The sequence below is a fragment of the Manacus vitellinus genome, unplaced genomic scaffold, assembly GCF_001715985.3.
Source record: "Manacus vitellinus isolate BGI_N305 unplaced genomic scaffold, ASM171598v3 scaffold_10_pilon, whole genome shotgun sequence".
Lineage (NCBI taxonomy): Eukaryota > Metazoa > Chordata > Aves > Passeriformes > Pipridae > Manacus > Manacus vitellinus.
The window spans coordinates 2,531,395-2,543,699 of NW_021938838.1; the positions used below are offsets into that span (position 1 = coordinate 2,531,395).

At 52.3% G+C, this 12,305-nt stretch overlaps 2 protein-coding genes across 2 annotated transcripts; both read right to left on the bottom strand.

The window, feature by feature from the left end:
- Nucleotides 1-3,756: 3,756 nt before the first annotated feature.
- Nucleotides 3,757-5,805, bottom strand: LOC108641835 (hydrocephalus-inducing protein homolog). Its single transcript, XM_018085497.2, has 3 exons — nucleotides 5,800-5,805; nucleotides 4,927-5,060; nucleotides 3,757-3,928 (listed from the first exon to the last, which is right to left on the bottom strand). The coding sequence occupies exons 1-3, from the start codon at nucleotides 5,803-5,805 to the stop codon at nucleotides 3,757-3,759; spliced, it is 312 nt and encodes a 103-aa protein (XP_017940986.1).
- A 1,113-nt stretch (nucleotides 5,806-6,918) lies between these two features.
- On the bottom strand, nucleotides 6,919-10,876 carry LOC108641836 (hydrocephalus-inducing protein homolog). The gene is made up of 5 exons (XM_018085505.1): nucleotides 10,782-10,876; nucleotides 9,878-10,087; nucleotides 8,840-8,977; nucleotides 7,065-7,242; nucleotides 6,919-6,998 (listed from the first exon to the last, which is right to left on the bottom strand). The coding sequence occupies exons 1-5, from the start codon at nucleotides 10,836-10,838 to the stop codon at nucleotides 6,919-6,921; spliced, it is 663 nt and encodes a 220-aa protein (XP_017940994.1). The 5' UTR covers nucleotides 10,839-10,876.
- Nucleotides 10,877-12,305: the final 1,429 nt, after the last annotated feature.

The following is a 12,305-nucleotide window of genomic DNA, read 5'->3' on the forward strand; positions in this document are numbered from 1 at the left end:
ATTCGTTCCTAGAGAGTAACGGGGAGAGGGTTGTATCCCTCCGGGACGGGATTGTACCCTGTGGGACAGGGCTGCATCCTTCTGGGACGGGGTTATACCCCTCTGGGATATGGTTGGATCCCAAAGAGGGGGCCAGAAGGGTGCCCACCCTGAAGGCTGTGGGCCCTGCGTGGGTGTGTCAGTGGAAGAAGTTGGCACAGGAGGTGTGGGGCGGTAGGAAAAGGCCTTCAAATAAATAGTAAACAAATATTTCTGAATGTTTGAAGATAAGTGGTCTAAAAAGCATGGATTGGGTCTCACTGGAGGCCCAAACCTGTGCTCCCTCGAGCAGCAGCAGGGGGGGACTCATAAGGGCACAGGAGCCTTCATTTAGGTCACAGGGCCCTCGGAGGGACACACTGCACCCCGGGGTGGAAGGCTCAAGCTTTTGGGCACAAGAAGGTTAGAAGGTGATGTGGTCTGATGTTTTCTTCTTCTGCTTATATTATACACTGCATTGACACTGTTTACATTACTGTTTTAGCAATAAATTGAATCATAATCATCCACATAGTCAGTGTTGTCACTTCTCATACCCAACCAAGAGTCTTCTCTCTACTAGTCTGCCACAGTCTCCCCAGTATTATCTGGGCCAAAGTACCACCAAGGCATCATATTTGGTATCAGACAGTCATCCATGACCATCATAAGGGTGTCGTTGGCTTCATGGTACGGGTTTAGAGTATTAGCTACCCAATTCCAGTGGCAAGGGACATGGTGGGACTTCAAGTAGTGATTGAGACTGGCTATGAAAGATCCAGGCGCTTCACGGAGGTGGACAGAATCCAGTTCTCCCTCCTGGAGAGCTTCTTCTGGGAGAAGAGGAAAACTGCACAGGATCTCATGAAATTTGCATCATGCCTGGGTACACAGCTCAGCATTCACAGATTTCCTCATACAAGACGTTGTTTTCCCTGCTTTATTGGTAAAGGAGGTGTGCCAGTGCCAGTCCTCCAGGTTCTTATTGCTCAATTTGTTCATATCTTGGTTAATTGGGTTCTTTAGAGGCCGATTTCATTTCTCCATCCTTAGCTGGCCTCTCAGCTTGGAAAATCCTGAAGAAGAAACCGTGTCAGTCCAACCTTACAGGTACAGAAATAGGCAAAGCATATTCTATACCACTTCTCTGGGCGTGGGAGATGCTGCACGTAGATGGATGTAAATCCTGCCACAGGCCTGGCCCTCAGCCTGTATGTCCCTGGAGCAAGGAGGTGGTTTCCAAAGGGTTTGTATCCCTTTGGTTATCCCTGGCACCAGGTGATCTTGTAACCCACCTGTGTGGCTCGAAAGGGAGCAAATTCCCACAGGTAACACTGTCCTTGGGAATAGGCTGCAAATCCCTTCATACTCCTGCTCATTCCCGAGCAGTTTTCCCCAGGATGCTCACAGAAAGCATAATGTAGCCCCCTGCAAGACACTTTTTCTGTGGACCCAAGGGTTTCAATCACACCCTCGAGGCAGAAATAAGTGTTCCAAACCTCAACTGCAAAAGGGGGTTGGAAAATCCTCTTTGCCTTTCTGTCCCTGGCAGCTTCTCCCCATCAGGACTGACTCCCACCAGCCTGAAGACAGATTGTGACACCACTTCAGATCTAAAGAGGAGCAGGTGACATAAACTGGAGCTTTTGGAGGAGAGGAGTTGGGGTGAAACACGTTGGAGAAGAAACCCCACAATTCTTTCCTTGGGATTAGGGCTTGGTCTCAAACTGGTGGCATCTTGTTTGCAACTAACTGGAAGAATTTCTGTTGTCTTTTTGCTAGGATTTCCTTAGAAATCCTGACAGAAACAGCAGCACTGACAGCCTCAGTTCTGGCCCTCTGCTGAGGGAGGAATATCTGTCTGGAATAGGGATATCCCAGTCTGCTACAGACTTCCACCTCTACTTTTTATGGGCAGCACCTGATAAGTAACCTGCCCTTACGTGGAGAATCAAATTTGACTGTGTGATACCCTCCAGACTCCTCAAACCCTAGGACAGTAACCTATTTCTATACCTGTACGGTATATGGAAAATAACAATTTCTCCTGCTAACCTCTGCTTTCCAGAATGGGAGAGAAATGCTCCACAGAATCATGCACCAATGAGGAAAAGAAATGAGAGCTACCCTGAATAAGGCCATTTGGAACTCAGGAGGTTCACCAGTTCAGTTGCCCTTCTTGCTATTTAAACAGCAAGGGAAGAAGAGTTTGCTGCTGCTTTGGCCCTTCACTGACTCCAAATACTCTGTTCACTGTGTGGGTCTAAACACTTACATACAAACACCTCTCTCATTCACAAAAGAGAACACACCACAAATTCTGCAATTTAATCAAATGGACCAGAAATTTTTTAATCTGTTCATGGCAGTGTTTATCCGAAACCTCAAAGTATGGAAGGTGGGGAGCCACAAGGAAAGGTTCCCTTTGAAAGGGAGCACGGCTGCTGCTCCTCCAACTTCCCAACAGGGAATAATTCTCCCACCTCTTCTACCAGACTCAGCAGGATGTTAGGGGAGCCCTTCATTGGCATCCTCAAGAAGAGGCTCTGGGGCGAGGTTGGACACTAACCTGTGAGCAAAGCCCCTTTTTGTGCTCAGCATTACTGCCAGGCCCCTGCAAACCCTCGTGCCTCCTTTTCCCAACAGGAAAAACAGGGATCATGCAGCTGATTGATGCAAGGATATCACTACCGAAAAAGAGTGAGCATTCCTCATTGCTGGGGCAGCAACCAAGTCTCTCAAGCACCTTTGAGTGAGAGCCAAGGGTGCACCAAGAGTCCTTGGCTCCTGCTGAAACCCACAGACCTCAACTGCAGCATCACCTTTTAAAGGCAGATTTAGGTCTCTGGCCGCCACATCTCTTGCGTCTCTCAGAGCGCGTCAATGGCGAGGAGGTGCCCAGGGCAGGGGGCCCTTCTTTCTGGATGCTATCCTCAGTCACAGTAGCAAAGAGGTGGATGCGAACTGTGTAGCTTCCTGTTACCTGGAGAAGGACAGAAAATTCAGCTGAGGGTCCAGGTGACATTTGCTGCTGTGCCCAGACTACTGCCTGCCCCAAAAGCTGTGGCACCTTAATGGGCAGGAGCACATCCACCTCTCCAACTGGCAAGTTAGTACTGTCAAAAAGCACTTCAATCCTCTCAGTGTTGCAGTAGGGCAGGCACTGCACCTGGTCCAGGTCCAGACTGAAACCTTGAACAGACAAAAATAAAGCAGCTGAGATAAACAAGCAACATGAACTGTGTCACACACACACTAAGGTCGTAGAGGTGTCCCAGCTGGCAGCTCTGGGAAAGACCATTCTGCATCTCTGGAGAAGGTGCTGCTCTTTTTAACTTGTCACCCACCACTCAAGGAGAAAGGGCTTTCACAGCCAGCATCCAAGGTCCACCTTGGATGGTAAAACCAAAACAGATCAGCTGAGCACCTCCAGCAATTCCTTCATCAGGCACCTCAGGGAAGGTTACGCAGAGCTCTCCAAAGGAGAATTTCCAATTAAGATCCCCCCGTGCTGTGCTGTTCCCTGGTCAACAACTTAGAGGAGACACCTGGGCATCCCTTAGACACAGCAAACCATAATGAAGTGTCCCAGGGCAGCCACAGGCAGGCCAGGTCCCTGGGCACAGCTGGCCAGGAGAATTCAGGCTTTGAAGCTCCCAGCAGGGGCACTGAGGGGAAAACACTCAAAAACCCTCCCCTTGTCTAGTGGCTTAAACTGATCCGTCTGAGACAGCTCCTTCAAGCCCACGGGAAGTCTCTCCAGCACTGGTTACCTGTGTCCTGCAGGACACGTGTCTCAATCTGGAAGGACACCGGGAAGGGCCCGGTGTTGGTGATGTCCACAGTGTGTGTTTCAGTGGCACCGCGAGTGACGCTGCCCATGTCCAGGATGTAGTTGGGCAGCTCAATCCTGGAAGGAGGAGTGAAGACAGTCCTTAAACCACAGCCTGGATACATGTCCAAGTGGATGGAAGATGCAAACAAAGTGGATAATTCTGTGTTCACTGCTGTAAAATCTCAACTCAAGCCCATGAAACTCAAGGCCTGACTGCCCCGCAATGACTTTGAGAAGTCACAGGGAGTGCAGCTTTTATCAGTTACCAGTGGTACCTGAAAATAAAATTAGTTTAAAATGGACACTGGTCATAGCTCCTCTGATATGAAAAGCCAGTGTAGATAAGTCCACTGGACATCCACTGGTCTCAATGAAACTGCTTAGCCTGGTGTAAAGCTTGAGCCTGAAATTGTTTCAGGGCCTTGGAATAAAATTTGCCTGCACAGGAAATCTTCACTGCTCTGCAACCAGAATCGCCCCCAAAGCAGCACCAATAAATGTAATCAACACTGGCAAAATTCATGGGAGGGTCCTTTCCCAGAGCAATCCCACAAAGGAAAGCACATGAATGATCTGTTTTGCAGAGCATCTTCTTCCTGAATTGGAGCCTCCTGTGCCTGTGATGCCTCATGAAGGAGCAAGGGGAAGCTCCCTAGGTAAGCCCTGCCACCTCACCGGCATCCAGGCCTGATTTAGGTTTTTCAAGGGTTTGGTGACCTGTGTGATTCCCTGCTCCTTTTGCTCAGTGTGCTCTGATAGTTGGAATCAAGATGGCAGCTTGGAGTTGTCAGCAGGGACAGTGTCTGTGCAGCCTGGAAGAGCTTGATGGTCTGTGCTCAGCCCTAAGAACAGAACCTGAGGGGGAGCTGAGCTGCTCCAAAGCTCAGCACGGTGCTGGGGGAGGGAGGACACTCAGCTGCTCACAGGAGCCTGTCACACCTATTGGGGCTGGACCCTTTCTGAAGTCCCCAGCTGTTCCCAGCTCTGCAGGCTGGGAGCTCTCAGGAGCAGGGAGAACTGCTGGGTGTTACCCTTGGGACACCTGGAGATAGGGGACTGGAGTCCCTACTCACTGGACAAGCTTCTGACGAATGTTCTTGTCAAAGCCCCTGAGCTCCGGGGGACGGGAGGTTACAATTCTCTGCTGCTTCAGGACATGTTGCTTTATGAGCATCTGCTCCATCTCTCTCTGCACCCAAGTGTCCCACTGAGGAAAGAGAAGGCAGTGGCTGGTTGGCAAGGGTTTGTCCCAACTCCCAGGCTTTTATCTGAAAGAGGATCCCACCCTGCTCTTGTTGAGAGGGGGCATGGGGTCGTCCTGTCTGGCTGCTCAGTGTCTGTGACACCTCCTGCTCTCTGAGCCAGGACCTTATCTCCAGGGAAGTAACTCCAGCATCTCTGCCTGCACAGCCACTGCTAGAAAAACTGATCTGGCCAGACAGACAGACAAGCCAGGAACCTTCCAGAGCTCCAGATATTTGCCTGCCCCCAACCAGTGCCAAAGCAGCTTGGATAAAAGCTCTCTTGGAAAGGGAACCACAACCAAGCCTCTTGGAGATGAGCACTGCCAGCACAGCCCCAGGGCACAGTCAGGCTGTGTCAGGCTGCTGTTAAGGTCTGTAAATCTGGCAGGGCTTGGATTGGGAGCAACAAACTCCCCGGCAATGACCTGCATTTTCTTCAAAGCACCATCAACTCCATCCCTTGAGCATGGCCTTCAGGATCTCTCCCTGGAGTAGCCAGGAAGCTGGTGCAGCTCCAGGAGGGACCATGACCAAAGGTGGGCAGCCCCTGGGCCAATGCTGAGCTGACAAATAGTCACAGCCAGATGTGGGCAGGGAGGTCCCAGGTGCCAGCAGGGCACCAGGAAGCTGCTGTGGGGTGCAAGGGGTTCAGGTCACATGGGGAGGGTGGCATGTGCCAATCGGGACAGCAGCTGTTCTTACCACCATGCTGTCGTCAGTGTCAGAGTCAGTGTCAGAGGCAGCCACGGATGGCACCGTGGATGTCTCCTCAGGTGGCTCCTTGGATGTCTCCTCAGGTGGCTCCTTGGATGGCTTCTGAGATGGCACCTTGGATGTCTCCTCAGGTGGCTCCTTGGATGGCTTCTGAGATGGCACCTTGGATGTCTCCTCAGGTGGCACCTTGGATGGCTTCTCAGATGGCACCTTGGATGGCTCCTCAGGTGGCTCCTCAGGTGGCTCCTTGGATGGCTCCTCGGATGGCTCCTCGGATGGCTCTGTGGACAATTCCGTGGATGACTCTGTGGATGACTCCTCAGATGACTCCTCAGATGATTCCTCGGACGATTCCTCGGACGCCTCCTCGATAGCAACTGCTTCATCGATCTGAGTCTCTTCTTCCTCTTTTTCTATTGTCTCTTTCAGTATCTCCTCATTTCCTGAAGGAAAAAAATTACCCACAAATAGAAGCGTGGGTGCATTGCCAAACCCATTTAAGGTGGGAAGTCCCACTTCCCCAACACTGGCCTCTCCCAGAAACAAACCCCTCAAGTCACCTGGGGCAAGTGGATGCTGCTGCTCCTCGATGCCAGGGTCATCCATGGATGGCTCCACAGATGCAGGCTCTGACAGAACATCTGCTTCATCGCTCTGCCTCTGTTCTTGCAGATTTTCTTTTATCTCTTTCAGTATCTTCTCAAATTTTGCATGCCCTGAAGGAAAAAAATTATCCACAAATAGAAGTGTGGGTGCATTGCCCACACAAATAGAAGTGTGGGTGCATTTAAGCTGGGAAGTCCCACTTCCCCAACACTGGCCTCTCCCAGAAACAAACCCCTCGAGCCATCTATGGAAAGTGGATGCTGCTGCTCCTCTCTAAATCCTCATGTTCACTCTCAGCCATCATCCTCCTCACAGAGGAGCATCTCATCCCCTGAAATATCATGCAAATTCAACTCTGCCAAAAGCCCTGCCAGGCTCTCTTACAGTTTCCCCAAGGTTTTCTGTCTAGCCATCATCTTTCCAGGCCTCTGACAGATGTGCTGGCAAGATCTGCAGGATGGTTACTGGGACAAAGCCCACATGGGCTACTCTGCTCAAGACTCAGGAAGCAACCAGAGGGGCGAGTGTTGGTCTGGCAGCCTTGTAACCTCCAGGCTTGGTGGAGATGGGTGTGTGCTTCCCTTCAGGGGGAAAAAAAGGGGGGAAAAACCAGGAGGCCTTCCTAGGAGCAGACAGGTAGTGCTCACCTTTGACAAGCCAGGGCAGGTCCAAAGAGATCCTAAGAAAGGTTCCCTCTCCTTTCAGGGAGATTTCTGCTGGTTCCAGGTGACCCACTTGGATCTGGAGAGTGCTGCAGAAGACTCCTACTACTCCTGGCAGGTAATAGACTTTCAGCACTTGCTTCTTGCCAGGTTCAATGTAATCCTGCAGGGGATGGGAGGAGAGAGGGAAGGAATGCATCAGAGAGGGTTTGATGGGGGATGCTTCAAGTGACAGACAGGCTGAGAAGACAGGGTCACATCTGGAAGAAAACGTCACACCACATCACATTCTAACTTCCTTGTACCCAAAAGCTCTAGCCTCCAAGGCAAGGGTGCTGTGTGTCCTTCTGAGGGCTCGTAAGGCTGCACCCCCAGCAGAGCCTGCCCTGTGTTCAGGGTGAGCACAGCTCTGCTACTAACAGGGTTTGCCCTCTGCCAGCAAGAGCCAGGCTCAACAGGTAAAAGCTCTTTTGCCAGGCACTGTGGAAGAGGAGTGAAGTTGCCTGCACTCAGCAGGGCCAGCAGCTCCTGTCACATCAGTGATTCCAGGCTGGTGTCAAAGGGCCTGACCCCTTATTAATGATCCCAACAAAAACACCTCCTGCCTTTGTGGTTACACAGAGAGTACATGAGTGTAACCAGACTCACAGTGACCTGCAAACATATATCTCTGGAAGCACAGGAGGAGAGACTAGGACGAGATCTAGGGAAGAGGGTGATGCTGGGAAGGCACCTCCTCTCTGGGCTTCCAAAAGCGCTGTCCAAGCCCCAGGCTGGGCTCACACCAGCCAGGTTGAGGGCAAACCCGTCTCTGGGTGGCAGGACACAGCTGCAGCTTTCCTTGGCTCACCCCTGCATGCTGGGATGGACGGCTCCCCAGTCCCATTCCTGCTGCTGGGAGAAGCAGCTGAGCAGGACAGATCCTGCCACTCGGTCCCCTGAGCTCTCACTCCAGCACCCAACACGGCTGCAGCCCCAGGGAGCCCTGCCAAGCTGCCAGCACCCGGGGTGCTGCTACAGCAGCTGCCTGCACTGGGCCACGCTGAGCTGTGCCTTCGGATGCTGGCAGGAAGGGGGCATCAGCGTGTCATCCCTTGGAGGAGACAGGCAGCAAACAGTGAGAAAGCGATTTGGCTTTCACTTCTTATTCCAAAGAGGGCCAAAGTCAGCAGGAACGCTGCTTAAGCTCAAAGGCATCCAGGCATGACGGAGAAGCTGGGATGGTGGGATGCTGCAAACTCCTCTCCTTCCAGCCCCTCTCCTCCCTGGCCCCCTCACTGCCCCAAAGAGCTGAGCAGCAAAGCTGGAGGGAGTGAGGGACCAGCACAGGGGCTGTGAGAACTTCTGGCAAAGGAGCTTCAAGCCAAAGCAAGGACTATGTAAATCGCTGCTTAGTGCTGGCAGGGAGGAAGCAGGGACAAGGAGTAAGTCCTGTCTGATCACACAGCCTGGGTGAGGTGACCCTCAGAAGAGCTGGCACCACCCTGCTCCAGTGCCAGCACAGCCAGAGAGCTCAGCAGTCCAGGTCCAAGGAGTGACTGATGTGCTTGTGTCTCCCACTGCTGGCCCCCGCTGGCCAAGGCCACAGGAGAGTCTATTAGGAGAGCACTTGCTTGACCTTCTCTAACCCCAGCAGCAATTGCTTTCAGCCCTGCCTTGAGAGGCTGGGTCTGGTTGGTATTTTACCCCTTTTTTTTCCCCTTTAACCCTCTCCTGGGCCACCTGACACAGGGCAGGGGCCGATCACTTGTGCTACTCACCGTGCTGGGCACAACCACGGGCTCACCAGGCAGAGGGCTGTCTGCCCTGGCAGTGCTGGGGTCTAGCACCTTGTAGGTGAATCCAAACACCCCGGTGTTCTGCAGGGTGACTTCTGCTTGGATGACTTCATTAAACAGCTGGAGAGAGGACAGAGGAGTGGGAAGTTACAGATACCAGTGTGCTGCTGGGAATCTCCTTCCTCTTTCATGGGGTTGGAAGCAAACAGCCACAACACAAGAGCAGGGACTGGGGAGGAGATACAGGCACTTGACCATCCCAGGTCAGCCTGGGTCAGGCACAGGACACCTCCTAGCCCTGCACAGGAGCAGGGAGTTCTGGCAGCACGCAGAGATGTGGTAATAACCATGTAAGGGCCAGTAATAAATGAACCAGGGCCCTCTTTACTCTGAGGGGTCACCAAACAGCCTGGTGAAACAATGGAGGTGGCATTGAGGCATTCCAGAGGAAAAGGCACCTGCATGCAAGTATTGGCAAGCAAATACATTGACAGGAAAAAAGGGAGACGCACAGGGGCAACACAGACAGGGCCAGCAGCTGGAAATATCTGTGGGCTTTTAACTGAAAAGAAGTAAAGTGAGGATTATTCTGGGACGTTCTCTCCAGCTACAGTGACTGGAAGCCCAACTTCCTCCCTGGATTATTTTGTAGATTGAGCAAGAGCATTAGAGGAGAGCATCCCCTTGGAGCTCAGGCTTTAGAAGCAGTTCAGGGGAGGGATGTCTCAGGGATATGTCCCTCTGGACATCCCCACTGGGATCCTGCCTGCCTCAGGAGGCAGTGTTAGGTCCCTCGAAGAGGAGGAATTCCCAGCATTGGTGGTGGGTGAGTGCATGTGAGGTGGAGGTGGCCATTAACAACCAGCTTGGATGATGGATGTATCCCTCAAAGGCTGTCCTTTCCAGGGCCCAGAGCCAACAAAGGAGCTGGGAAGGGGAGGGAGCCCTGGGCTGAGGTGGGCAGCAACCCACTGGTGATGGTTCCAAGGCAGCAGCTCTGCCAGGAGAAGGGGGTGGTACCTGCAGCCCAAAGTCGATGTCGTAGGTGTCCAGGTGGTAGCTGAGGTCCGAAGTCCCCCCACTCAGCTCCACCTCGTAGGTGGGGCCTCCCTCCACGTGGCACAGCGCCGTGACACGGGCGATGATGTTGGGGTGGCCAAAGAAGGTGAAGAGCACGTGCTGGCTCTTGCCCGGCTGCAGCACACCGGACACCGGCTGGACATCAAAAACCTGCAGGAGGGGAGGAGGGATCAAGATGCTGAGCATGGAAATGGGTGCAGAAGAGTAGCCGTGGATTGGAGTGAAGTACAGAGGTAAATGGAGGGGCCTCTTTCTCAAAGACAGCCGGAATCATCCTAATCTCATCCCACATCCGTGCCACTGACCAGTGGAGGGACCACAGGGGAAATCTTCCATACTCGCTGATCAATGCATTAATTAATACACGACATTAAAGTAAATTAGGATGTCTCCTGGCAGCAAGATATTCTCTCCACTGCAGAACTTGCCTTTGAAAACAATTCTAGTACCTCCAGAAATACAGGAGAGTTGGAGGTGAAAGCCCTTGGAGTTGGGGGGAGGACTCCAGCTCAGCTCATCTGACTCCTGAGGCTTTTCCCTCTCTCTCTGGTTTACATGCTGCTCCCTCAAGGTGCTACAGCAAAAGCTCCTGCAAAAATTTCCAGTCAACCACCTTATGAGGTACAAGGGGAGCAATGCCCTCCCCAGGTGCTGCACAGGGAGCATCCTTGGGCAGCCCTACAACATGTCCCACGTGGCCTCTCCAGCGACTACTTGCTTCAGCAGCATTTTGTGATGGGCTTGGAAGGACTGAGGCCCCTCTGTGGGCAATGCCAGTGGGAGTGGGGGCTACAGAACTGCTTTCCACACTGGAAAGATGGAAGTGAGACAGATCCCCACTTACCTCTTCCATTCTCAAGGCAAGGTTCTCCACCCCCGTGAATCGCCTCAACCCCTTCATGGTCTCCAGGCTCAGAGGCTCCACAGCAGTGCAGGGCAGCACCTGGAAAAAAAGCACCACGGGCTGCAGTGAGCACTGTCTGAGCAAGATCACTCTGCTGCAGGCTCCACCACCCCACCACACCAGGAGCAGCTGAGATGGGACCTGGGCACAGATCCAGTGTGGGTATGTCCATGCTATCAGTGGAGTGCTGGTCCAAGCCCACCCACAGATGAGACACAGGCTCTGTCTGCATGTCCTACATGCAAGTGTGCACGAGGGAACTGGATACCCCCAGCACTCAGGCAGAGGGGACTGGAACTATAGGATCTTTGAAGGTCCCTTCCCAGCAAAACCAAGGGCCCTTCCAAGCCAAACCATTCCAGGATTCTAGGACAGCTGCTTGAATTTCCCTGGTTTAATTGTGCATGCATGGGCAACAACCAGGAAATAAAGATGATTTCATGCTTCTGTCTGAGAACATTCAGCCACACTATTCTTTGTGTCTAGTGGGTATCATTTCTCCTGATTCAGAAAAAACATGCAGAGTTGAAATGACCAATACTGGGATGTGAGCAGGTACAACTCCTCTCCTTGAACTTAAGGCCAACACTGGTGCTTTCAGAAACTCCCGTGCTTCCTTACACCCTTTTTTACTGCCCCATGAGCAGCCATGGGGCCAGTTCCCACTCCAAAGCACCAAGATTCACCAGGCAGGTCAGCAGACCAAAGGCCATTTTCCATGCTAGGAGGAAGAGAAGTTCTGCCTTAAAAAAGACAGCTCTGGAGCCATCACTGCAATACTGGCTCTTGGGTGAAGGCAGGGATTTGAAAATGGTGGCTCTAGCTGGGCTGGAAAGAGGGAAATGGAGGTCAGGACTCAACACAGCTTGGTACAGGAAGGAAACCAAAAGCCTTCTCATCATGATGCAAATAAAAACCTCATTTTACATTGTAAAGAAAATAAGCCAAAAAAAAAAAAATAAATCCCAAACTCAGGATAGATCTGTAGGATCTGAGTGGGTTTCTCCGGGCAAAACTATCCTGTTTGTCCCTCCCCAGATGCCCCACTTCCAGCCACTGGCCCTGCTGCTCAGCCCACTCTCAGGGCACACGACAGCAGGACAGCAAAAAGGGAGGTTGGCATGAGCAGAGCTTTACAGGGGCAAGTTTGGGAGCAACACAAGCAGTAGGTGCACAAGATAATCTACCTTTGCTACCAGGGATTCCTCTGAACCTGCTGGCTGTTGGGCAGGATCCTGCACTGCTCCCAGAACATCCTCTGAACTTGCTGACTGTTGGGCAGGATCCTGCTCTGCTCCCAAAGAGTCCTCTGAACCTGCTGGCTGTTGGGCAGGATCCTGCTCTGCTCCCAAAGAGTCCTCTGAACCTGCTGGCTCTGGGGCAGGATCCTGCACTGCTCCCAAAGAGTCCTCTGAACATGCTGGCTGTGGGGCAGGATCCTGCACTGCTTCAAGGCCTTTAGTT

Coding starts and splice junctions, on each gene's coding strand:
- LOC108641835 (XM_018085497.2), bottom strand. Junction 3,929..4,926: donor ATTCGTCAGAAGCTTGTCCA/GTGAGTAGGGAC, acceptor TCCTCCTTCCAG/GATTGAGCTGCCCAACTACA.
- LOC108641836 (XM_018085505.1), bottom strand. CDS start 10,838: ATGAAGGGGTTGAGGCGATTCACGGGGGTGGAGAACCTTGCCTTGAGA. Junction 10,088..10,781: donor TTGCCTTGAGAATGGAAGAG/GTAAGTGGGGAT, acceptor CCCCTCCTGCAG/GTTTTTGATGTCCAGCCGGT. Junction 8,978..9,877: donor ACATCGACTTTGGGCTGCAG/GTACCACCCCCT, acceptor TCCTCTCTCCAG/CTGTTTAATGAAGTCATCCA.